Source organism: Bos mutus, chromosome 13 (assembly GCF_027580195.1).
Source record: "Bos mutus isolate GX-2022 chromosome 13, NWIPB_WYAK_1.1, whole genome shotgun sequence".
Lineage (NCBI taxonomy): Eukaryota > Metazoa > Chordata > Mammalia > Artiodactyla > Bovidae > Bos > Bos mutus.
In genome coordinates, this window is record NC_091629.1 from 6496009 (window position 1) to 6523898 (window position 27890).

General features: G+C 41.1%; 1 protein-coding gene across 2 annotated transcripts in view; it reads right to left on the reverse strand.

Moving 5' to 3' along the window:
- The window catches only part of APBB1IP (amyloid beta precursor protein binding family B member 1 interacting protein), a 77600-nt gene that overhangs the window by 29119 nt on the left and 20591 nt on the right, over positions 1–27890 (reverse strand). For both annotated transcript variants that reach the window (XM_070380932.1, XM_070380931.1), the window contains exons 3-6: positions 9800–9871; positions 7627–7714; positions 5232–5518; positions 3561–3638 (exon numbers count right to left, since the gene is read on the reverse strand). In XM_070380932.1, the coding sequence (XP_070237033.1) occupies positions 3561–3638; positions 5232–5518; positions 7627–7714; positions 9800–9871 (525 nt within the window). The remainder of the gene's footprint in view (positions 1–3560; positions 3639–5231; positions 5519–7626; positions 7715–9799; positions 9872–27890) is intronic.

Below are 27890 nucleotides of genomic sequence, written 5' to 3' on the forward strand. Positions count from 1 at the left end.
AAAAGTATTGGGACTTTGCTGCTGGGCCAGTGGCTGGGTCTCCACGCTTCCAATGCAGGGGGCACAGGTTTGATCCCTGGATGGGGAACCAGATCCCATGTGCCACAACAGGAGTTCTCATGCCACAGCTAAAGATGCCCGCATGCCTCAGCAAAGACTGAAGATCCTGTGTGCGGCAACCAACATCCGGTGCAGCCAAACAAATACACACATTTTAAAAATAAATAAATAAAAAGTATTTCGAAAGGATGGAAAGAGAAGTCATACAACTGGCAACATTTCTTCCTCCCCTAAAGTTTGGGCCACATTCTGAGCAGCAGGTAAACTGCCTCGCTGGACCCACGCAGTTGGATCCTGAAGACACTGTGCAGTGAATGGTGACGGGCACACAGTGCCTGCGGACTGCTGTGCAGAGTTACTGAGAGCAACCAAGGGTGTGGGTGGTGATAAGAATCTGGGTGAGGAGCAGCAAAGACCACATGAAGAAGCGCACCTAGTATCTCCCCTTCCCCCACTTGCACTCGTGAGACTCAAATGCAAACACTGGGGCAGTAAAGTGCGTTTCCTCCTGCAGAGGCCATTTGAATCAGGCTTTTATTCCAGGCTTGGCCAAAGAATACTTTTTTCCCTTTGAAACCTGTAGTCCAGGAACTTCTAGTTGGACACTTTGTTTCTGTTGTCTGTTCATCTTTTGATGTATTTAACACAACAGGCTCAAATAAATACCACAGTGTCACAGACATTCATCTGGGGATTTTCCTGACAGTTCAATGCTTAAGACTCCACCCTTCCACTGCAGGATACAGGGTTCAATCCCTGGTCGGGGAAGTAAGATCCCATATGCCATACCACATGGCCAAAAAAACCCACACAAAACATTCATCTGACCTGAGAAATCACGCTTGGAGGGGTGCCTGGAAAAACAGAAATTCCTCAAATATCGGAATGACCGTGGCTTATTTTCCATAGAAGGCATACCCATTGCTCTCTGCTGAGGATTATTGCTATAAAGTAGCTACGGGTCCTAAGAAACCCTACCAATGTTAGGATTTAGAGGACAGTGTTCCCGATGGGAAAATCAATAACTTTTGACCACATTTTTTCTCGCTTAGGAATTCTTGAAAAAACAAAACATAGCTTGGTGTTATCTTTTGTTTTTAAAGAGAGAAAAAAACCAAACCGCACACATAGTTTGACAATGATGCAGTGATGGAAAGGGCTTGGTTTTGGTTTTTCTTTTGGCAGAAACTGCAAACTAAATTTAACGCACATGTAGTTACAAATGTCCACAATCATGAAACTTAGGGAAAAAACCAAGAGAAGGCAGGTGACCTTTAGTGAAAAGAAACCATGTTGACTCTTCTTCACAGCTCTCTTCCCATTTCCAAGCTGAAGGGTAGTTCTGTATCAGCACATGACACCCTAAAGCACGGTTACGTGATGTAGCAAGCTGAGTACTTCTCACATCAATCAGTTTAGTTCAGTCGCTCAGTCATGTCCGACTCCTTGCGACCCCATTTCACATCAATACCATATCATATAGGGCAAAATGATTCCAGAATGAAAAGACTTCCCCTTTCTGACCCATTGTAGTAAAGACCATGGGATTTTCCAGGGAAGAATACTGGAGTGGGCTGCCATTCTCTCCTCCAGGGGATCTTTCTCACCCAGGGATCAAACCGACACCTCTGGCTTCTCCTGCATTGGTAGGCAGACTCTTTACCACAAAGAAACAAATACAGTCAATGAGTGAGTCTGATACTCTTTCCAGTTCTAAAAACGTTGCACCACAAACTACGTATATCATTCCTGATCCAAAAAGATGACAACACCCAGCAGAATATTTGAGGACAGAGTACTTCAGGTCAACTTGATTTCCAGCCTTTATAAAACATGCTGTAGATTATGTGTTAGTATACCTTACTTACTTTATTAACAGATGAGTATGACTCAGTTATTTTTTAATTATCTGTGCCACACAGCCTTTTATTTTTAGAAATAAGTCTCGAGTACCTCAAGTGAGAAAAAAATAAACACCTTGGCTTCTTAATTTTCTTCTCTCTCCCCCCGATCAGAGTGGCTTCTGTTTCACATACACTTTGCTGACTAGAGGCAGGTGCTGCTTTTCGCTGCCGCTACAATTCACCTCAACTGAATTATGGCAACTTTCTCTAGCTTCTGGTCTCCAGCAGGAAATACTGCTCGCTCGTCCCTGTCCTCTTCATCTCCGGTTAAGCACACGAAGGAGCCGGTTTTAGAAACACGACAGGCCATCCACGGGACAAGACTATGGACCAGCGGCCAGAGGTGCAGGCGGGCAGGAGGCCATTGTGTTAGGAGCTGGTAGAACCTTTCTTTGGGTCGCTTCTATTTCTCCGCAATGGGTGGCAACATCACGAGGAAGAGGAGGGAGGTATTGGAGGTTTTCAGGGAAAGGACAAGGTGGAAGCAGTTCTCTAGGTTCGTGAGACAGAGACTGGAGTGGCAAGCTCTGGCAGCACTGAGAGCCCGGGCTGAGCAGAAGGGGAGCTGGATTTAACCAGGGATTCACAGAGGCATCAGCTCAGTAACCGACCACAGAATGTAATTACACATAGAGAACAGGAAGGGAAATAGTAAGAAGGTGCATGCATGCTTGAAATGAAAGGAACCAGGCTGATCTGGAAACATTCTCACAGATGAACCTTGACTGTCTGGATCCCGGGGTAATGAAGGAATATTTATTAAATGTCAATCAGCATGTGTTGAACTCCTTCATTCAAAGAACCATGAGAGAGGCTGCAGGAACATAAAATCGAACACCCTCTATGAAAAGAATAATTCACCCAACTGTAATTAAAAAGCTCTTAATGAGTCTCAGTCATAGCATATGCCTCAGGGGTCGAGGTGAGACTTTATCTTTCTCTTAATTTACCAAATTAACTATTATTAACACTTTATTATTAGGCAGATGCTTTTACTGAGGTTAAATATGTGTGTTTCTGATACAATACAGTAAATGCGTCTCTGGAAAAAGCTACAGAAAATGCACAATAAATTACACACTTATTGGGACCACAGGGTTGGGGCAGGTCACTCAAAACCTATGCAACTTTGAACGCACAGCACCAGCCAGAATAACATTTGGAACTTCAGGAGAGAACTCAGACACCCAGGGCAGTCTAGGGGCTGCCCCAGGGGGTATATGACATGCACAAAAGCAACTGTGGGAATGAGGTGATGCCAGTGGAAGCTGAACTCTAACCAAATTGAGATGGGCCCAGAAGAGGATGCCACCTGCTATTACCCAAGAGTGAGCAGAACCCAGAGGGCATCCTCAGGGGAGGGAGCCCTGGGGGTAGAAACCTGGAAACGTCCACATTGACACTAACATAGGTTCCCTATTTATCAATCACAAATGAGCAATTGATGTCATGGAAAGAATAATTTATCTTTGTCCTTAAGCTAAAAAAAATACAACTCATTGGAAAGTACCACTTGAATGTAAAACTTTTTTACCCTTAAGCATATGAAGAAGTTGTTAATTTGACTGCCCCGTGTAAAAGTGATTCGTAGTTTACCTTCTTGACCTTGGCCTCCTTCAGTTTTTCCAAAGCCAGTTTTATTTTATCAGCCTTGGCTTGAGCTTCTTCTTCTTCCTGTAAAACGTTATGACGTCAACACAGTCCATTAATCATACAAGCGAGTAAGTATTCCCAATATCGCCAGTGTCTTAGTCACTTTCTGTTGATAAAAGCCTGTATTGGTACTTGCCTGGCTGTCCAGTGGTTAAGACTCATCATGTTGTGTAACTTAAACTTGTATAGTCGTGCTTGTGCTCAGCTGCTAAGTTGTGTCTGACTTTTGTGATCCCAAAGACTGTAGCCCGCCAGGCTCCTCTGTCTGTGGGATTTCCCAGGCAAGAATACTGGAGTGGGTTGCCATGTCCTTCAGGAAATATTCCCAGCCCAGGGATCGAACCTGCATCTCCTATACTGGCAGCTGGATTCTTTACCACTGAGCCACCAGGGAAGTCTTATGTTATTGCATATGTGCATGCTAAGTCTCTTCAGTCATGTCCAACTCTTTGCGATGCTATGGACGTAGCCCACCAGGCTCCACTGTCCATGGGATTCTCCAGGCAAGAATAATGGAGTGGGTTGCCATGCCCTCCTCCAGGGGATCTTCCTAACCCAGGGATGGAACCCATGTCTCCTGTGGCTCCTGACTTGCAGGCAGATTCTTTACTGCCAAGCCACTGGGGAAGCCCTATGTTACTGTATCTTGCTGTAAATAATATAAATGTACAAAATTCTCTCTGAAAAGTTTTTTGGACTTCAACCAGGCCCTTTGAAACTTCTCTAATATTATACATCAATTATATCTCAATAAACTGGAGGGAAAAAAAAGCCTCTGATCTAAATGGATCACCAATTTTCAAATAATTTTTATACAAGAATCACACAATACAGCAATGAGTAGTATTTGATATTTGTTTATATTTCATATTTATTCATCCAAAAGATATTGTAGGGATTTTCAGGGTTACTAGTGTTGTATTTATAAGTACTGATCAGCATACAGTACAATAAATGTGAGAGCCACAGGAAATAGAGCTAGGTTATTTCTCTGAAATATTTTAAAAGTGGCTTACCCTAGGCAAAATCCTTAAAGAACCCTTTTTGCATTGATGAGGGACATAAACTGACATCCCAAATAATGACAATATGAACTTCCCAGAAATCTATTAATATCAAACACTTACCACCTGCTTGCCCATAACACCCCTTCCAACTTTGACCTTACAAGTGATATCTTTGCCAATGAACAAGGCTGTCAAATTCAGCAAAATTCCATTTAGTTCAATTTAGAAATATGTAAGGAATGCCTTCTATTCTTTATGTACTGGGCAAGGACCAGGGACACAGCAATGTGTAAATCATTTCCACAGCTCATACCAGGTTAATCATGTATGACCCCCAGAGGTGAGTATTATCAGGAAAAGCCACGTACAAATGTAGACTTTAGCCAAACTGTACTACTTCCTGAATATGGCCGTAGTAAGTTCCTTATACTCACCAACGTGTCCTTTCATGGCCATTTTATGTCTGACTGCAGTGAACACATCTGGGATCCTTGTTTTTTGAATCTTAGAGCTCTGGGCATACACATTTATGAATGGAACTGTCACTTTGAAGAAAGTCAGAGATCATGGGTGGCAGAGGTCAAGAGTCCTGACCCCATGGACTTACCTGAGAGATGGGTCCTGGAGGGGGTGGTGGCAGAGGAAGGTCTAACATTGGATCAGCTGGTGGAGGTGGTAAGTCATCATCATACTGACTCGGTGCAGCAACATTTGCTCCGTAACCAAGAGAGGCTGTATCACTGAAACTTGGCACACACAGGGATGCTGAAGGAGGCTGCTTCTGAGGGGACTCTTTCTGGGCCTGGATTGTCCTCTGCTCAGCTTCACTTATGTCTGCTACCAGATCTGCCATGAGAGCATCTAAATCTTGGTCTTCCAGTGCATTTAAGGACTCTGATAGGGAAAATCACATTCATGAGCAAGATAATGATGTGTACCTGGAAAAACTAAATGAAAGTCATTGTAAAGAGTCAGTTTTTCTGTAAAGCAATTACCCTTCAATTAAAAAATAAATTAATTTTTTAAAAAAGATTAAATTTGAGTACAGGTTGCCAGGGACTGGGGTTGGGGAAATAGGATGAGGTTGGTGAAAGAATATGAACATTTATAAGGCAAATAAGGTCTGAGGATCTAAGTATACCACGATGACTCTAGTTGCTAACACTGTGTGGTATAATTGAAATCTGCTGAAAGAGTAGAACTTAAACATTCTCACTAAAATAAGAAGTAAATATGTGAGGTGATGGATAGGTTAATTGTCTTGATAGGGCAAATCTTTTCACAATGTATATGCACAGCAAATCTGCATGTTGTACACTTTAGGTATCATACAGTTTTATTCATCAGTTAAACCTCAATAAAGCTAAAAATATCCTTTCCTTCCAAAAAAAAAAGAAAGGGAGGCAAATGCCTTCCCTACATTGAGCATCCTCACAGGCCACCTATAAAGTCAAATCTAAGTGCTGACTGGATGCCTATGGAGGAAATTCTTGTGCATTCTGGTGCAAGATCTTAGAGTTTTACAAAGTAGGGGATGGGGGAGGCTGGAAATGGATGGAAAATTCTCCCAGGTCTTTGGACAGCAGCAAACAGAGCAACACTAATGAATATACTTGGAAGAGAGTCGGTCTCCACCAACTGGGATTTATTTAATATGCCTTGAGATTTGGGGTGAGGATTGAGTTTCTGTGGGCACACCATCCAACTATAGGAACTCTCACATCTCAAAAGAGCAACTAATGATAAACAGCAGGAAACAAAGCACAAAGGGCATTAAGGAGTGAAAAAAATGTTTTTGAAAAATTGGGATTAACTGGTGAAGACTTCATAAGACTGTGAGTTGGAAGTTAATTCTCTCTTTTTTTAAAGAATTTTCTCTTGTTGTTTTCAAGACTTTCTATACATTAATACTGGTAGTTAAGGATTGTTTTGTTTTTTTGACTGCACCACATGGTTTGTGGGATCCTGACCAGGGATCAAACCTGGGCCTACTGCATTGGGAGCACGGAGGAGTCTCAACCACTCCACCACAGGGAAGTCCTGGGAGTTAACTCTTAAAGGAAACAGCAGACCCAGATTTTCAGAGTGAGCGGGAGGGGGGATGGTTTCGCTGGAATTTCTTCCACGTGTGAGATTACTGTGGTGATCAGACATGGGATACTGAAAACTAATGAGACCACATGCACCCAGGGAGCCATGGCCGTGAATCAAGCTGGGACCGCACTTGGCTGATCAGGCAGTCACCGGATGGTGAGTGTGATGAACACAGGGTGAGCAGGGTGGAAGCGACGATGAGGAAGACAAATCTAGCTGCTGTGTGCAACGTGAACGAGATTGAGGAAATGGGAATGGGGGAAATACAGCCTTCTCAGGAACAAAGGATCAGAAAGCATGGGGAAATCATTTATTGCCCAACATCATCAGCATGAACACCATGCAGCACATTATTACATTAATGCTAATGGTTCAACCCTGAATATTCACTGGAAGGACTGTTGCTGAAGCTCTGATACCTTGGCCACCTGATGCAAACAGCTGAATCACTGGAAAAGACTCTGATGCTGGGAAAGACTGAAGGCAAAAGGAAAGGCGGGTGGAAGAGGATGAGATGGTTAGATCTCATGGACACCAACCCGATGGACATGAATTTGAGCCAACTCCAGGTGATAGTGGAAACTGAGGAGCCTGGCATGCTGCAGTCCATGGGGTCGCTGAGTTGGACATGACTTAGTCACTGAACAATGGCTCCGTGTACAGCACCTGGACTGAAGGCTGGATCTCCCAACTATGTAACAAGGGTTTATTTCCTCCTAAACCAGTGTTGTTTTGCATACAACTTCTTCATAAAATTAAGTGAAATCAATTTTTAAAATCTCAGAAAGAATATATGTAGAACTAAGGAAGTGTATTCCTAGTTTTCTAGTGCTGCGAATTACACTCTGACAGATTTTAGTCATTGCTATGATTTCAAATTACTCAAGAAAACAAATGATGATGCTTACCATTTAAATCCTTAAACCCCACACTGTAGTTAAATTCAGCTCTGGGCGGTTTAGGATCTGGAGGAGGGAGAATGTCGACTCCTAAACTCTGTGAAAACAGAGCCCCAGCCCCAAAGTTATTCAGGATACTCACATTTTTGCAGGGCAAATTGTTCATTAAGTTAAGAATCGTCTACTGTTTACCCATGTTCTCTCTAAACATGTTTTCTAAAAACTGTATTATTTGCACATTTTAGGTGATTTTTTCCCTACAGAAAATAAGTTAAAAATTATTCTAGAAAGTACACTTTGAAACAAAACAGATCAACTGAGACTGATGAGAATGAAGTTGTTTGCTTTTATAAACAACAGAAAAAACTTCTGGTAATGGTGCATTTGTGACACATACACTATATATATAATTCATTAAGACTTAAGTTATGACATCAAAGAAAGGAATATTTAGTCACTTGAAGAAAAGAACTGTTCAGGATGCAATCTTTTATTATACAGTAAAATGTTAATGCTGTTGCTCTTATTTAATAAAACTCATTAAAAAGAAATGAAGACACAGTAAGTTACTAATTTTGTAAGTAACATTATTTTTTAAGTGAAAAAGTGACTTCTTGTATGATTTAAAAGCTAATATTTAAAAATATTTTTACATCCGTAGTTTGAGAAGTGATTTCACCTGTTCCTACTCATGAATGTTTTCATGACAGTAAGTGTATTTTTTATGTTAATTTGATGTAGTAAATCCTTGTTCACGTTTTAAATTTCTGAAAGAAGCAATCATTATACTTTTGAGAATAAATTAATGAGATACTATCAGTTATAAGTAGAAAAAAAAAGACCATTAATCAAGAAGCTTAAAAAAATGAACCAAAGAAAGTTAGAATCAAGGATAAAATGTAGGGAAGAGTGACTGCAACCCCAGAATTCATTCTAAAAACCAGAATAAGCTTGCAAAAATTGCCAAGAAAAGGGAAGGTTGATAGAGAAACTATGGGGCAGATACCGGAGCACAGAAAATAGAGAAAGGAAGTGCACACACACACACAAATGCTCATTAACTAGTTGCTTTTTAAACACTATAATTAGGAAGTATAACATTGCAATTAGAGGAGCCAACTCATTTTTTCTCAGGAATATATCAGGCTACTTAAAGAAATTAGAAATAGTTCTCTATCAAAATGTGTATCTATGAATGTGTGATGTAACAGGCTTTGAGTAAAATAGAGAGGGAAAGAAGAGCAAGGAATAGTTTTAGGAAGAAACTCCTTTAATCACTTTTAGCCAAGCAAACCCTGTGACTGGGCTCACTTGAGCACAGTGAAGATCAAAACTCAGAAAGGCTCTCAGTAAAGGCAGATCCAAGACACTCTGAGGGGTCCCCATCTTACTCTGGAGGTTATACCAACAATACTCAACTATGAAAATCCCAAACTGACCAAACAGGATAGTCATTCCTCTATGGAGCAGAAGTGAGTGGACAGAGACAAGCAGACGTTCAACAAACCCTCCCCCTTCACAGGTGGAAAAAAGTCCTCATATCTACAGAAATGTGGCTACCATCCCTCTGGTTTTTAGTCAGCACCCCTTTTCTCTAAGCCTGTTGTCTCATCTTTTGTCTCTTCCTTCATAGAGTCTGAACTTCCTTGAATTTCATATAGAATATAAAGTAGATGCTAACTAGTATTGATTTATTTTTCTAAAATAAACATAAAAAATAGATTAGTCTTCATTTATTTTGTAGAAAACTTTGGGATCCCTGTCTTTCTTATTTAGGAATATTGGATGATTCTTATTTTAGTGCTTTATGCAGAAAGTCATGAGCTGATTAGCCTTTACATAAAGGTAACTGCCAGGGAAATTGTTCAGTGAGGGTGGTGGTTGCAGAGGGTTTGCTTGGGGAAAATTCCTCCATTGGCATTCCTAAGTATTGGGACACCATGAGCATGAGAACTGCCATAACAGAATGTGTGTGTGATCCATGTATTCAGTTAACTGAACTCAGAAGGGTATAATCAGGAAAAAAGCTTTATTTTTTTCCCCAACTACAGTTAGAGCAGGACTATATAACATTGTCAATTTCCAGTCGTTAGAAAGATAGCTCTCTTGTCATATTAGAATCAAATTCAGTAACACTGTGTTTTTTTTTTCCCTAATTTGAAAGTTAAGAAGGAGAATTTACCTGAGTCAGGAGATCCATCTCTCCCAGCAAATTGCTGAACATTTGGTCTATATCTTCGTTTGACTCACCCATCTGAAAAAGGAAGAAATCCAGAAATAAACAGTCTAATAAAAGCCTGGTCCTTGGGGATAATTGTCCCATCTCTTTTTTTCCTCCAAAAGGCCCATCAATGGGCAAGTAAGTCAAGAAGAAAAGCTTGTGGAGAGGAAGGTTCACTTCAGCCTGCACGTCCATGCCTGACCTCTCTGCAATTTGCTTGGTCCAAGATTGAGCCGAACTCCAGGGACTGTCTCAGAGTATCAATGGGACTGTTTTCCCAGACAGAACTAGTCTCCTTGGGGCCAACTGGACAAGTGGGTGACATTCAGGAATTCACAACCAGGTAGGACACCCTGATTGGAAAAAGAGAATGCCTCAGGTCGTGGGCGATGGCACCAGAGCCACAAAGAACTTCATTTCCACTTGAAAACGAACACAAAAATGATGTCAGGTGTGAGAGAGCAAATTTACCAAAAAATTCCTTGCTTTACAAGTTTTTATCTGAAACAGCAGTTTTCAGCACATTTATTTGGAAATATTAGGATGCCACACAGTTAGAACTAAAACGGCCACATGATCAAGTGATAAGAGATGGAAATAAAACGTATTTTACATTATAACCTTTCTCTACCTAAACCAAGTGAAGGAAGTGGCCACGGGAGAAAAAGTGCTTCCGTAAAGTGTGAGGAGGGACGCCCTGGGAGGTATAACTAATTGCTTTGGTCCTGACATTGTTGGTGAGGCTGGATTAGGACATTAGGAGGCACAGTCACAAGGCTTAATTAGTAATGTGTTGTTTGGCAATAAAGACTCAACTGCTTCATCTGTAAGATAAGGACTTTGTTGCAGATAATTTCTAAGGGTCACAAATGCTCTAAAACACTAGAAAATTAGTGCTCATTACAGTTCAAGCTAAGAAGTCTGGTGAATGGATGAGATCAGCATGGATTACTTAAACCAAACAATATGTATGTGTGTGTATGCATGTGTTTGTATCCATTATTTTATATGAAACTTAAATACATACAAAAGTTGAGAAAATAATGTAATTATCTTCATGTACCCATTGTCCAGCTTTAACAATGACCAACTCATGACTGATCTTTTTAACGTAAATATCATATATGTAACATTAAAGGTTTTTTTTTCCTCACATAACCATAATAATATTATCTCTGCACACACACTTGTGTGTATTTGTATTTAAAATAAATTACTTGAATTGCCAAGATACAGAAGCAACCTAAGTGTCTATCAATAGATGAATGGATAAAGAAGATGTGGTAAACGTACACAGTGGAATATTACTCAGCCATAACAAGGAGTGAAATCTTGCCATTTGCAGCAACACAGATGACTTGGTGGGCATTATGCTAAGTGAAATAAGTCAGGCAGAGAAAGACAAATACTGTATGATATCACTTATCTGTAGAATCTAAAAAAAGACAATAAATTAGTGGATAAAACAAAAAAAGAAGCAGATTCACAGGTGTTGAGAACAAATTAGTGGTTACCAGTGGGGAGAGAGAGGAGGGGAGGGGCAACATAGGGGTGCAGGGTAAGAGGTGCAAACAATCTGGTATGAAGTAAACTGCAAGGATGTATTGCACGACACGAGAATATAGCCACTGTTTTATAATAGCTATAGATGAGGTATAACCTTTAAAAATCGTGAATCACTATACTATATACCTGTAACTTACATAATACCAACAGCAACTATACGTCAATAAAAAATATTTGGCTAAAATAGGCAAAGTCAAGGTGAGTTTATCTTTCCATGACTAAATTATCATGAAAACTTATAGTTCTCCCTTTACTATAACCTCAAACTAATACTTAAGCAATAATACCTTTTCATATTTACTAGCTTTAGTTAATCAGGATTTAACTAAACCCTCTGTCTCTTTATATGTAGCTAAAAGACCTCTGTCATACTGACTCTGCTTATTTAAAACTGACCTAAATGATTAAAAAAATCAGTTCTTGAAAGTACAGAGATGTAATGATGACAATGATGAAGACATATCTAGCACTTAACCTTGTTCTAGGAACTGATCTGTAAGCCAGGTTGATATTAACAGTAAACAGCTAGAACAGCACTGACACTGAGAAATCAGAATGAATGAGTGCTGTAAAAACCATCTGGAGTCCATCAGTGCATATCTGCCAGACATCCACCCTGTGGACTTCCCTGGTGGCCCAGTGGCTAAGACGTGGCATCGATGGGTCAGAATATCCATTGAGCCCAAACACCTTAGATTTTCAGACTGTATACACCACTGATACAGAATGGGTTGAGGCATACACACACCACTATATATAGAATAGATAACCAACAAGAACCTACTGTGGAGCACAGAAACTCTACTCATATTCTGTAATCGCCTATATGGGAAAAGAATCTGAAAAAGAATGAATATATGTATAACTGAATCACTTTCTTGTACACCTGAAACTAACACAACATTGTAAATCAACTATACTCCAATACACAATAAAAATTAAATTAAAAATTTAAAAAACCAAAACAGGTTGAGGACATGCCAGAGTGAATCATACACCTAATGTGGAAATAACCTGAAACAGCAGCACATACTTGTGACCTCTGCTGACTCCCCCGATGTTCATCAAAGTAGAAAAATCCTCCCCCTGCCCTCTCATTCCTTTTCCCTAGAGTCTGTTGATACTGAATTACTTAAAGGAGTTAACATCAAAATTATTCTGTAAATCTTGTTTTAAGCAAAGTAGGTTGCTGAAATTGACTAATGTCCCTACTTGGAGAAGGAACTGGCAACCCACTCCAGTACTCTTGCCTGGAGAATCCCAGGAAGGCGGTTCTTGCCTGGGAGAATTGGACCAGGAAGGCAGAGCCTTGTTTGGAGAAGGAACTGGCAGCCCACTCCAGTGTTCTTGCCTGGAGAATCCCAGGGACAGAGGAGCCTGTTGGGCTGCCGTCTTTGGGGTCGCACAGAGTCGGACATGACTGAAGTGACTTAGCAGCAGCAGCAGGAGATAAAGGCATCTTCTGAAAAACAGGTGACTTGGGGAAGAGGGGCACTTATCGGAAAACAAATAACATTTCAGAAAGATAAATGGTACTTCAGGAGGATATATGGGAGATAGGGGAGTTTTGTGAAAATGTTTGTCTGGTGCTTGGAACTTTCCTTAATTGTAAGACTTTTTCCAAAACTCAAACAACAATGATAGGTTGATAGGTAAAGAAAAGGTGAAAAGTCTTTGTCAAATCTTATTTATCTATGAGGAACTTTTCTCTAATTTTAAGACTCTTTCCAAGAGTAAATCAAAAGTCAATTAAAATGGACTTAAATGCATTCCTTTTTAGAGCTGAATAATACACAACTTCTTTATCCATTCATCTGTTGATGGACATTTAGGTTGCTTCCATGCCCTAACTATTATAAATGCTAGGAAATACGTAGAATGAAAAGAATGAAAGAAATCCATAGACTTTTTTTTAAAGCTATGAACATAACTGCAATGAACACTGGGGTACACGGTTTTTTTTTTTTTTTTGGAATTTGCTGTATGATGCAGAGAACCCAAAGCTGGTGATTTGTGACAAACTAGAGGGCTGGAATCGGGAGGGAGGTGGGAGGGTGGTTCAGGAAGGAGGGTTCATATGTATCTATGGCTGATTCAGGTTGATGTATGGCAGAAACCATCACAATATTGTAAAGTGATTATCCTCTGATTAAAAATAAAAATTAGGACAAGTTAACTCATTTAAAAAAATAAAATAAAAGCGTTGTTATTCTTGGTGAAAATCCTGAAACATTTAGTTAAGAGCTATTAATAACATAAATGTGTATTAATGTGTAAATTCAAACCAGATTACATATTTATCTTCCCTACAAGAAAACCTTGCTTTTGGAATGAACAGAATCAGAGTTCCATGGATATATACAGTGTCCACACACACACACACACACACACACACACACACACACACACACACACACACACACACACGGACAAGAAAATAGGGCTGTGTCTATTTATATGTGCATTATTTCCTGAAGGTCAAAATCAAGAGTAAACAGACAGAAAGAGAGAAAAGAAACACCCAGCCCTGAGCACTCAAAGTGTTGCATGGGTTAACAGCCAAAAGAGAAAGGGTGGAGGAGCCTCAGTGAAGCAATGGATTGTGAAACAAGCAACGTGCACATAGCGACTGGGTGGAACTAACATCTTTTTGTGAGTATGTCATCTCTGAACTCCTTTTGTGTGAGTATGTCATCTCTGAACTCCTTTTGTGTATTGGGGAGGAACAACACATTGTTGATTAAAAACATTTGGAATCATTCTTTATCAGATAGATTTTGCTGGTTTGTTTTTTTTTTGGAGGGCGCAGAGAGTTGGATAGGAGTGGGATGGGGTGGTTGAGGCTGTACATTCAGGCCGAAATTCTGCCTTAGAGTCCCTGAATGACGGTGGGATTTTCCCTAATGCTCTGTCTTTCCCTAAGGCTCAAACTTCTGAGCCTGTTTTTATCTACAGATAGTTTTTCTTCTCCACATATATACATTTCCTATAAAAGCTTTAAATATGCGTATTTAAAAAAATCTGCCTGTAAGAGAAAACATGGTGACTCTAAGGAGGTGTTAATGCAACTTGTGATGACTGTTTCACAGTGTATACATATACCATATCATTATGGCGGATGCCTTAGTGTTAGATGTCAGTCAGATCCCCAGAGTGCAGGAAGAAGTGTATCCCGACAGCATTCTAATATATACTTATGTTGCATGTTATATAATATACTTATATACAACTTATATAACATATATTATGAAAATATATATCTATATATTGCTTAATAGGACATCTGTTTATATCTATGGCAAAGTCAACCTTGTCTATTTAACTCAATTTGGACACGGGTTTCATTGCCACTTGGATGAGCAATTCCAGCCATGATTTTGGACCTGAGTGACTCACCTAAAGCAGCCCATTCAATATTCCACAAGCTTTTCCATCATTCTTCCCCCTCTGGTGCGTTCTCCTCCTATATGCCCTAGCTTGACTATTGGTCATTATCCATCTATTAGTCTAATTTAGAAACCCTGGCACAGTCCTCAGACTCTTCCCATTTTTCCACCCCTATCAGTCAAAAAAAAAAAAAAATCCCGTCGGTGGTTCCTGCAGAGAGCTTTCCTTTCCTTCATCCTCAGTGTTGAGACTCTCATCAGCTCATCAAGCCTCCAGAATTCCTCATCAAGTCCCATCACTATCATTTCAAATTTGAAATGGGGATCTGAATGTTTCAATCTTCTGTTCTGTGGCTGATCACGATGAAGCAGGGAGAGTTCAAGTCTCGCCACATCTTTAAGTCCTTCGTAATTTGCCCCAACCTACTCTTCAGGGTTCAACTCTTGACACTGTCTGAACAGGATTTTAAACATTCTGTTTTGGTACACACTATTCCCTTCAAGTAGCATCCTCCTCTGTCCACTCATCCTTCATATAACCCTACTGATCATTTGGAATCCAACTTTCATGGATGTCAGCATACCTCGTGGAGAGACTTGCTGTCCATTGCACTTGGCAACCCTATCAGTAAATCCAGATGCCAACAACAACCTGGATAAGGTTTTTAAACCTCCCTGGGTTAGTTTCCTCATCTGTAAAATGAAGAGATTAACATGTAATTCGTAGGATTTCTGTGACATTCATATTGGTGTGCAACCATGACCACCATTCATTTCCAGAACCTTTTCATCTTCCTCAACTGAAATTTCATACCCATTAAATAGTAACTCCCCATCCCTCCCACCCCCAGCCCCGAATCCTAGGATCCATCACCCTACTTTCTCTGTTTATGCATCTGGCTACTCTAGACATCTCATGTAAGTGGACAGAAATATTTGTCCTCAAGATTCACCCTGGTTGTAGCACTATTGTGTACCGCGTACTATCGTGTATCATGCACTATTGTGCAAGTGAAGTGGTGTCTGAGTCTATAGCTAGATTGCCAGAATTAAACTATAACTATTAACAGAATTCATGAGAAAGAAAGTTGGAAAATCTGAGGTTCTTTCAGTATCAATTTGCTTTGATATTTTTATTATTTTTAAATTAAAAAAACCCCAACTGGCTGTGTTTATTTTTTCCAGGGAAAAAAAATCAGCCCACACATTGTTGCTGTTTAGCCATTCAGTCTGTCTGACTCTTTTGTGACTCCATGGACTGTAGCCTGCCTGGATCCTCTGTCCATGGGGTTTCCCAGGCAAGAATACTGGAGCGGGTTGCCATGTCTTCTCCAGGGGATCTTCCTAACCCAGGGATCGAACCATTTGGTCCATGGATTATTTATCACTGAGCCACCAGGGAAGCCCCAGCCCACATATGACAACTACAGATACAAAAGAGGAGATAATTTTTAAAAAATCTGTTGGTGATAGGAATCACACTTGGTATGGAATATGTAGTGCAGAATCCAGGTCCTCAAATGCTGGTGGAGATCGTGAGGTAGCCAGTGTATGTACAACTGGAAAATAACAGACAATATTGCATTTTACCCAATTCCTGCTGTGTAGTTTTTTTTCAAAATGCAATGAAAGCCCTCCTCAAGAGGAAGTGGTTCATGGAACAACGCAGCCCGTGGTTAAAGGTTCTCGCAATGTGTGGGGGAGGAGGGAGGTAAAACTTCTGTGTAGCATAAAACAGGAAGCAGAAACATCTCTAAAATTACACACAGGATCAAATAATACTCAACAAAGAACCATAAGAAATGTCTTGGGTCAACTTAACTGGCTTTGCACAGTATACTTGAGGTCAGTGAAAAAAATGTTTTTATTGGAGTATAATTGCTTTAAAATGTTGTGTTTCTGCTGTACAACATCATGAGTCAGCTACATGTATACATATACCCCTTCCTCTGGAGTCTCCCTCCCAACCCCCACTTCCCACCCCTCTAGGTCATCACAGAGCACCGAATTGAGCTCTCTGTGGTATACAGCGGCGTCCCACTGGCTAGCTATTTCACACATGGCTCTGTGTGTGTGTGTGTGTGTGTGTGTGTGTGTATCAATGCTTCTCTCACAGTTCGTCCCACTTTTCCCTTGCCCTTCCCTGTGTCCACATTTCAGTTCTCTATATATGCATTTCCATCCTTGTCCTGCAAATAGGTTCACCTGTACCATTTTTCTAGATTCCATATCTGCCTTAACATACAATATTTATTGTTCTTTCTGACTTACTTTACTCTGTATGATAGACTCTAGGTTCATCCACATTACTACAAATGATCCAATCCCATTCCTTTTTATGTCTGAGTAATAGTCCATTGTATATATGTACCACATCTTCTTTATCCATTCGTGGGTGGAAGTCAGTTAAAATTTTGAGAACTAGGCTAACAAACTGTTATGAAGTTAACAGGATAATCACTATGGTCATATGAACAATGCAGACCAATACAACAATCAATCACAAAGGAAATTCATGGGGGTGTCGTTAAGTGTGTGTATGTATGACCATGCAAAAGGAACAGCCAAGACAACAGGATTCTTTGGTAGGCAGTATTGTGATGGCAGAAGTTTGATGGAAAAAACATTTGTAAATGGAAGAGTGATCATGAAATGACATATTTTATTTAATAATTAAAAAAACACCAAAGGGGTATTTGAAAAAGTCTTAGAATTTGTTGACAGTGTAGACATACACATGTACATAACATGAAATGGATTACTGTATTTTTTAAAAGATATGTTTTTTAAATATTTGTATGTATTTATTTGGCTGCACTGGGTCTCACTGGTGGCATGCAAACTCTTAGTTGGGGCACGCGGGCTCCAGCTCCTGACCAGGGATTGAACGCAGGCCCCCTGTGTTGGGAGTGTGGTGTCTCAGTCACTGGACCACCAGGGAAGCACCAAAAGTATGGTTTTTAAATGGACTTCTTTCCAAATTGTTTTAGTTTTGAGTGAATGCAGGGTGGAGTGGGCAGAGTAATAATGTACTCTGCTAAGTCAAGCTCCAGGGAGGTGAAAAGTGAGATGGCAGAAAGAGACCCAAAAATATTCAACAGCATCAAAAGTTAACCACATGTGACATGGGGGAAGGGCAGCTTATATGAATGCAAATTCTCACTTGCATCTACTGACTTTTCTATATCTTTAGAAGACAAGAAGTAGATTAGTGTCACTTGTATATACTTGGGCTGAAAAGAGATCTTGAGATTTTCTTAAGTTCCCTTTTTATTCTAATTTGAGCATTTACATAAAGTATGGGGAACTGCTTTCGTATTTAGAATCTACTGTGGCATCAAACAAAAGTGACAACATAATTTAGGGCTTCTTGAAGAGATAAAAATAGAAAAATGTATTATTCACTCATTTGTAAATAAGAATAATGGGAACTAAGTTTCATACACACAACGCCTACAGATAGTTATATGTATTGACTGTTTCCTACTTGTCCCTGTTTTCTCTTGAATTTACCCCGCGATGGCTGAATGTTTGTGTCCCACCTACCCCCTGTCCCTGCCCCCAAATTCATTTGTTGCAACCCTAATATCCAATGTGACGGTATCTGTAGATGGAGCCTCTGGGAGGAAATTAGGTCATGAGAGTGGAGCCTTCATGTTGAGATTACTGCTTGTATAAGAAGAGATTTGAGGGACTTCTGTGGTAGTCCAGTGGCTAAGACTCTTTGCTCCCAATGCAGGGGGCCTGGGTTCAATCCCTGGTCAGGGAACTAGATGTTACACGCCACAGCTAAGACCTGGTGCAGCCAGATGAATGAAGAGACACAAGACAGCTTGCTTCTCTCTCTCTCTCTGCCATGTGAAGACGCAGCAAGAAGACGGCCATTGCAAACCAGGAAGAAGACCCTCACCAGACACGGGATCTACTCACGCCTTGGTCTCTGACTTTTCAGCTTCCAGAATGGATGAGACATAAATGTCTGTTGCTTAAGCTGCCTACTCTATGGTATTTTTGTTCTAGCATCTCAAACTGACGAAATGAAGTGTGTTAGTTGCTCAGTCATGTCTGACTCTTTGCAACACCATGGACTGGGGCCTGCCAGGCTTCTCTGTCCATGGACTTCTCCAGGCAAGAATACAGGAGTGGGTAGCCACTCCCTTCTGCAGGGGATCTTCCCAGGGATCAAACCCCAGTCTCCCGCATTGCAGGCATCTTCTTTACCATGAACTTTTGTTTCTACCATGTCACCAAACTGTGTCAAGATCACCAACAACCATCACATTTCTAAGTCCAATAGTTAATTCTCAGCCTCTTAAGCAGCATTTAACACCATTCACCGATCACCTTGTTTTGGAAATACTTTTTTCACTTGGCTTCCATGAATGCTTTCCTTCCTGCTTTTCCTCCTAACAGAGATCAACTGAACTTGAAGTTAGTAAAAGTTAAGTTTCAGGGATTCCAGGGACTTCTGGTGGTCCAGTGGCTTAGAATCCACCTTGCAATACAGGCGACTCGGATTCAATCTCTGGTCTGGGAACTAGGATCCCACGTGCTGCAGAGCAACCAAGCCCATGAGCCACAGCTGGGCCTGTGTGCCACAGTGAAGGTCCCACGTGCCGCAACTGAGACTGACGCAGCCAAATAAGTAAACTTTTTTTTTAAGTTTCAGGGATCCTCACTTACAGGCTCTTTCTAAGACTGTACTTCTCTTCTGGCCCCCAAGCCACAGCATGGAACACTGCTTTCTTGCTGAGACAGTGGTAGTGGTCTCAGGGCTTGGAGTGGGGCTAGTGGGCTGCCAGCATCACTTCCACTTCACCTGGACTCCAGCAAGAGCTGGACCTAAGGTAAATCTCACAGACTGTGGATGCCATCCTCTATCCCAAGGAGAATCTCTGAAGGAAACACTGTTCTGCTCTGTTACTTGCCTGGAGTCACCTTGACCCAGGCTCCATGGCCACCTGACCTCACCAGCAGGACCAGCTTAGCAGTTGGGAGGGGGCAGGAGCTGTGTGGTCCCAGCTAAACTGCACCAGCTGCTTCTTGAGCCACTGGGAGCCATGGGTACCACGTTGTATCTAGCGAAAGCAAGTGACTCAGTTCTCTGAGATCTTGCTCCTGGGCAAGAAGCACCTCCAGTGGAAGAAACCACAGAGCAAGTTACAGATGAGGCCTGACAATGGAGAGTTATGCGACTGAAGCAAAACTTTTTCTAAATTACCAGTAACACAATTAATGTTGAGTAACCAAGCTGGAGGAAAGACTAAATTAGCTATTTCCACTACAGAAGATTGTATTTCAAATCCATCCCCATATGGAGAGCTGATCAGAGAATATGCAGTCTAAAATGCAGGAAGACATACGTCAGGCAGTTAGTAATAATAAAAATAAAAATGTGCTTTGGGGATACTATGATATTTGTGGCATGTATGTTCTTTTAATGGAGAAGGAAATGGCAACCCATCCAGTATTCTTGCCTGGAGAATCCCATGAACAAAGGATCCTGGTGGGCTACAGTCCACAGAGTCGCAGAGTCGGACACGACTGAGTGACTTAACACACACACACGTTATTTTAAAACTGAAATACAGTTGACTTACTGTAATATTTCAGGTGTACAGCACAGTGATTCAGCTTATACATATATATGTATAGTATATATACATCGTATTACATATGATGCACATATATATGTATTATTTTTCAGGTTATTTTCCATTATAGGTTAAGGTATTTAATATTGTTCCCTGTGCTATGCAGTAGGTCCTTGCTGTTTGTCTATTTTATATATAGTAGTGTGTATCTGTTAATCCCAAATTTCTGATTCATCCTCCCCTTTCCTTTCCCCTTTGGTAACCACGGTTTCTTTATTTTTTTAAATTTTGATATATTTAATTAAAAATTTTTAAAGTTGGAGTATAAGTGCTTTAAAATGAAATCAATCAGCCATATGTGTGTGTGTGTATATATATATATATATATATATATATATATATATATATGTATACAGCCCCTCCTACTCCGCCCCTGCGCCATCCCACCCATCTAGGTCACTACAGGGCACAGAGCTGAGCTTCCTGTGCTTTATAGCAGGCTCCCACTAGCTATCTATTTTATTCATCATGATCAGTCACTCAGTCGTGTCTGACTCTGCAACCCCATTAACTCTAACCCACCAGGCTTCACTGTCCATGGATTCTCCAGGCAAGAATACTGAAGTGGGTTGCCATTTCCTCCTTCAGATGATCTTCCCGACCCAGGGATTGAACCCGAGTCTCCTGCATCTCCTGCTTGGCAGGATTCTTTACCGCCAAGCCACCTGGGAAGCCCGTTTTACACGTGGCAGCGTATAAATGTCAACCCTGATCTCCCAATTCCTCCCACCCTCCCCTTTCTGCCCTGTGACCACGTCCGTTCCCTACATCTGTGTCTGTATTCCTGCCCTGCAAACAGGTTCACCTGTACCATTTTTCTCGGAGAAGGCAATGGCACCCCACTCCAGTACTCTTGCATGGAAAATCCCACGGATGGAGGAGCCAGGTAGGCTGCAGTCCACGGGGTCTCGAAGAGTTGGACACAACTGAGCAGCTTCACTTTCACTTTTCACTTTCCTGCATTGGAGAAGGAAATGGCAACCCACTCCAGTGTTCTTGCCTGGAGAATCCCAGGGACGGGGGAGCCTGATGGGCTGCCGTCTATGGGGTCGGACATGACTGAAGAGACTTAGCAGCAGCAGCAGCAGTACCATTTTTCTAGATTCCACCATAGGTTTGTTTCCTATGTCTGTGAGTCTATTTCTGTTTTGTAAGTAAGTCCATTTGTATCATTTTTTTTTTTTAGATTTGTGGTAAGTACTTTAAAAAATTAGCCATTTGTTGTGATTCCTTTCTCACTCTAAATATTTACTTTCTATTTTAAATTTTATTCATCATTTTGTACTCTTTTTTTTTTTTGAAGGGAATGTCCTCAAAATGTGTAAGATTCAGGAACCTCACTGGCTTCTCCTTTCAGCCTCTCCCATCAGCCCCTCATTTCCCAGATCTCCTGGTCTTCCCTCTGGTCTCTGTCTACACTCACTCCGGTCTGATCTCACACCGTCTTGTGGCTTTAAACTCTACATACAAGCTGCCGAAAACCAGTGTGCATCTCCAGCCCAAACTTCTCTCTTATTTCACATATTCAACTACTACTTAGCCCCGCCCCATCCCTCGAGTCTTTGATTTTATCTTCTTTACTTCTTCTGCTCCTGGGAGCCCCCCAGCTGCTTTAGGGACCCTACCTGCATCTGCACATGTTTTTCTCTTTATCTGAACACCTGTTTCCTGCTGACCTAAATGGCTTGCTCCCCACAGCCTTTAGGTGGTTGCTTAAATGTTCCCTCAGTGTTCCCCGACCTCTTTCAAAATCAACTCTTTACCACAAGCCCACTTCTCCCTGTTTACATTCTCTTTCCACTTATCAACTAGGATGTAAGCTCCATGAGGGCAGGGATTTGACTGTTTTTGTTTCTTGATGGGTTCCCAGGAAGCTGAGCAATGCAGAAACACAATGGACACTGAGTGAATACTTGTCACATGAATGAATGAAAAAAAAAGTAAAATGCTATACATTCATTTAAGTTTCACGAGGGCAAGGATTACTTCTGCGTTCCTAACGCCAAACATAGTGCCTGTCTTGGTCACAGAAGACCTACAAAAGTCTTCCCTGAATGGATGAATGGCTTCAAGGGGAAGCAGTGGAGGCGAAACAATGAGAAGGGGAGACAGATAAGAAAAGGGAAATGGGGACTTACATGATGGTCCAGTTATTAAGACTCTGTGCTTCCGCTGCAGGGAGTGAGGTTCAATCCCTGGTCAAGGAACTAACCTCCCAAATGCCACACAGTGTGGCCAAAAACATTTTAAAAAAGAAAAGAGAAGGAAAACGTTTCTACAGCCACCGTAGTGGGTGGTAAGAGTGAACAGGAGGGAATTCCCTGGGGGTCCAGCGGTTAGGACTCTGAACTTTCATTGCCAATGGACCAGGTCTGGGGAACTAAGATCCCATAAGCCTTGAGATACAGTCAAGAAAAGAGAGAAAAAAAGAGAAGGAAAGGAAAGAAAAAAGATGATGCTCTGCTAAGTCAAGCTCCAGGTAGGTGAGAGGTGAGATGCATGAATAAGACCCTAAAATGTTCAACAGAATTTGGAAATAGTAAGTGACACAAGAGTATTCTTTAATGCTTTCAAAGGGGATACCTTTAAATGGAAAAATCTGGTGGACACACTTTCAACCAAATAATCAAAGACTTAGGATCACCACTGATGGGACAACCTGACATCACTGCCCCTGTGGTAATGCCCCCCGAACGTGGCATCACCTCTACACTAACACACCAGAGTATTTCACTGGAGTCTAGTCTGGAGGGGTCAATCCAACAAATCTCCATTGAGGGACTTTCTGCAGAACAAACAAAATGACTTGTCTAGACTCTTCGGGGGGAAAAAAAAAGATGTTATTGGGATAATTTGGAAAATGTGAATATGAACTGTATCAGAAATGTGAATATGAACTGTATCAGAAAATTATTAAGTCAATGAAATTTCCTGGGTGTGATAACTGTGGTTTGTGTTTGAGAAGGTCTTTGCTCTTAAGAGATAAATGGTGAAAATTCTTACTTTTTTGTTGTTGTTGAAGTATTGAAACTTTTCAAGAGAAAAAGTTGAGGAGGAAGGAAAGAACCAAAATCTTTTAAGTCCGGTGGATCTGAATTTAAAAAAGCAAAGCAGGGACTCCCCTGGTGGTACAGAGGAGAAGAATCCGCCTGCCAAGTCAGGGGATGCAGGTTTGATTCCTGGTCTGGGAAGGTTCGGAGCAACTAAAGCCCATGTGCCACATCTACTGAGCCCAAGTACTGCAGCTACTGAAGCCTGTGTGCCTAGAGCCTGTGCTGCACAAGAGAAACCAGTGCAATGAGAAGCCATGCACTGCAATGACGAGTGGCCCCAGCTCACTGCAACTAGAGAAAGCAACTTTGTTGCTGTGCGCAGCAACAAAGACCCAGAGCAATAAAAAAACAAACAAAATAAATAAATAAAATGGTACTCCTTTAAAAAAAAAAAAGCCGAGCAAAAAAAGAAAAGAAAGAGGAACAGGGAGAGAATGAAATGTGAGATGCTGGCAAAGACAATACAAAAGAAAAAAAATATCTATCCTGAGCAGAGCTGATTTGTTATCTCATCTAATTATCATAAAACCCTGCGGGGGTGGATAACCCTACTTACTCCCATCTTCATAGATGAAGAGCTGTTTGAGTGACAGGCCCAAGATCACACAGGACAGGACTCAAACTCAAGTCCTGTCTCTTCCATCGTGCTGCTTGCTCCTGCCTTATGCAGAAAACAAGCCACATAGTCAAAAAGTCACAGCATGGGAGTCGTAGTGAAAGAAAAACGTAGGTGCAAAGTACACCTGGATACTCGCAGCACGTCTGCCTAGAGATGACACATGGTCACAGGTGCCAGGAAAATGTAAGAGGAGAAAAAGGCACATGCAGTATAGGAAACCAAACTGAAATAGGATTTCACGCAGTAACATCTCAGCTCAAAGGGAGGCTCTTTCACATCAGAGCTTCTAAAGACTCCAGAATGGGGTTTTGTCTTCATAGACATGACTGTGGGTGCTATCATAGCATCTCCCTGCTCAGCTATGCTAAGCTAGGGTCCCTGTCTGGCCATGGTCCTGACATCCACCCCTTAGGATAGATAGAAAGGGAGGGGCCGCCTGGGTCTTAACGCTGTGCGCAACAAACAGGTGGAAACAAATTATCTGGCAATCACAAGATTTTGATGCATGATTTTAAAACAGTAATATTCCCTTCTTCCAACTCCTAGTTGAAAGCGGAAAAGGATGAAGGGAAAGAGGTCAAAACACTTTGGCTTCAATTTCTCATTTTTGCTGTGGCAGTGAAGACCAATGTGTTCTAGTGCAAGGAGGATTTCCCTGAGCGATTGCTGAAATTCTTAAATATCCAAGCATGAGAATATTAGTGTCAGATGGCTTTTTAATTTGCAGGAGGGCAGCGGGGATATTTCCTAAAGATTCCTAAGAATGAAGAGTCATGACCTAGGCCATAACTGGAGTAAAAAGGACCAATGTCCCCTGAGATGCATGGAATAGTGCCCAGCAGAGCACATGTTCCAGGCTTTGCTTAGAAAGCAGTAAACAGCTCCTCAGGGCTGAATCTGCCACAACAACACTCTAAGACTATTGGCCAGCTTTGTGAGTCATTTCTTATAGCAAAATAGACCCACAGGTTGCTATACACCATAAAAAAAAAATCACTGAAACCAAAAGAAAAACTAAAGGCAACTTATTTCCTCAACTCAAAAACATATTTTGACATTCAAATACTTCTGAAGCCATGATTCATATCGTCAAATATGAAATCTGGCTACCACCAGTAGGAATCAGCTATGACATAGTATTCCTTAACCACACACGTGTCAACTGAGTGGAACAGAAAAGGTGTCTCTTTATCTTATCGTCATTTTATTTGTTATCTGCATTGGTAGTAGAAGACACACTTGATTTAAAAAGCTATCAGGGATTCCCCTGGTGGTCCAGTGCTTAAGAATCCACACTTCCATTTTGGGTTTATTTTTGTGTATGGTGTTAGGAAGTGTTCTGGTTTCATTCTTTTACATGTAGCTGTCCAGTTTTCCCAGCACGACTTATTGAAAAGGCTGTTTTTTCTCCACTGTATATTCTTGTCTCCTTTGTCAAAGATAAGGTGCCCATATGTGTGTGGGTCTATCTCTGGGCTTTCTATCTTGTTCCACTGGTCTTTATTTCTGTTTTTGTGTCAGTATCATTCTGTCTTGATGACTGTAGCAATTTGAGTCTGTTCTAGTGAGGTGGATGAAGCTAGAACCTGTTATACAGAGTGAAGTTAAGTCAGAAAGAGGAAAACCAACATCGTATATTAATGCATATATATGGAATCTAGAAAAATAGTATTAATGAACCTATTTGCAGGGAAGGAATGCAGATGCAGATACAGAAAACAGACTTGTGGACACAGTGGGAGAAGGAAAAAGGGCGACAGAGAAAGCAGCATCGACATACGTACCCCACCACCTGTGAAATCGACAGCTGGTGAGAAGCTGCTATACAACATAGGGAGCTCAGCTTGGCGCGCTGTGATGGCCTAGAAGGGTGGGATGCGGGAGGGAAGGAAAGCTGATCTGCACTGTCGTAGGGCAGAAACCAACACAACATTGTAAAGCAATTTTCCTCCAAATAAAAAAATAAATTAAAAAAAAAAAAAAAAGAATCCATGTTTCCATTGCACTGGGTTCAATCTCTGGTTGGGAAACTAAGATCCTGCATGCTGCACAACCAAAAAATAAATAAATAAAATTAAAATTAAAAATATATAAAAAGCTTAAAAAAAAATTCAGTGATGCAGCACTGAAATGTAAAGTTAAGGTCTGGCGAAGACTGACATTCATAGACCAGGACATACAATTCATGGCAGCAGGAATTACTAGAGTGCTCAGACTGTAATTTTCAAACTCAAAAGAGATGGATTTCACAGATTTATGTATCATGAAGAATTAGCATTTAGGTACCAAAGGCCTACCTACTAAACACTTGTAATTGGAATCCAAAAGCTGTTTCGCTTCCAAAAATATTTAAGACAATGAAGAAAAATAAATCTTTGTATTTAAGCAAATAAATATTTTTAAAATTCATGACTTTTTTCATTTCAGTCCCTCGGTTGTGTCTGACTCTTTGCGACCCCATGGACTGCAGCATGCCAGGCCTCCCTGTCCATCACCAACTCCCAGAGTTTACTCAAACTCATGTCTGTTGAGTCGGCGATGCCATCCAACTATCTCATCCTCTGTCGTCCCCTTCTCCGCCTGCCTTCAAACTTTCCCAGCATCAGGGTCTTTACACATGAGTCAGTTCTTCACATCAGGTGGCCAAAGTATTGTCAGTCCATCCAATGAATATTCAGGACTGATTTCCTTTAGGATGGACTGACTTTTTTGGATGAGCCTAAAAATTGCACTGTGAACTCTAAAGGTTGAAAGGAACAGGCTTGGCTAAGTGTCTGGCACGCTCAGCCTGTCTTAGAATCTTAAGATTCTCAATATGAAGAGGTAAAGGCTCACATTTTATTTGTAATACCAAGAAGAAACAATATGAAATTCTATAAGCAACTGTATGCTGTTATGTCCTAAAATGTCCCTGAACATTTGATGCAGTGTCTTCCACCTCCAAAAATAAACTGTTAAGGAACTGATCAATGAAATAGGATAAGGATGCTGAATGTTCTCAAGATGAGAAGTGAACAATGACCTTTGGCTTTAACCACATAAAAGTCACTGGTTATCTCTGGAGAAGCGTTGAGGGTGGAAACCAAATGGAGCCCCTTCAGAAGAGAATGGGGAAGAGAGATAAGACAAGACAACCTATCTGAGAAGGTGAGTCCATTCAGTCAGTAGCAATTATAACGTGCGTTCCTGTCACTCACAGTTCTTCCAATTTCACGGCTCCAAACATCTTTCTTTTAAACTGAAATTTTATTTTTATCTACTTATTTTTTTCTTTCGGCTACACCACACAGCATGTGGGATCTTAGTTCCCCAACCAGGGCTCAAACCCATGGCCCCTGCAATGGAAGTATGAAGTCCTAACCACCAGACCCCCAAGAAGTCCCCCACAGATGTGCTGTGCCATCATTTAACCACTTCTGTATTGCTGGAAATGGATTATTTGTCCTTCTTTTCAAGAAATAATGTTACGAGCCAGATGTTTTCCTTTGCTGAAAAATTATTTGCAGCAAGGCTTAAGGATAAAACTGGAAATATCAATTAATTCTTGTTGCCTTTCTGTGGGGTAAGAAAATCTCTGGTTTTGGATCCTGGTCAGTATTCTGCACCTGGTACCAAAACCCCCAAAGGACTGGGGCTGTTGGTAAAAATAACAGTCAAGGGTGGTAAACTCTGCATTAATGAGCTCAAGCAGTGTGTGTCCCCACCATGCATGCCCTGGCCTCCTCTCTATTTTCAAGTACTTGTGGCCATTTCTGTGAGTGCGTGTGTCCAAAA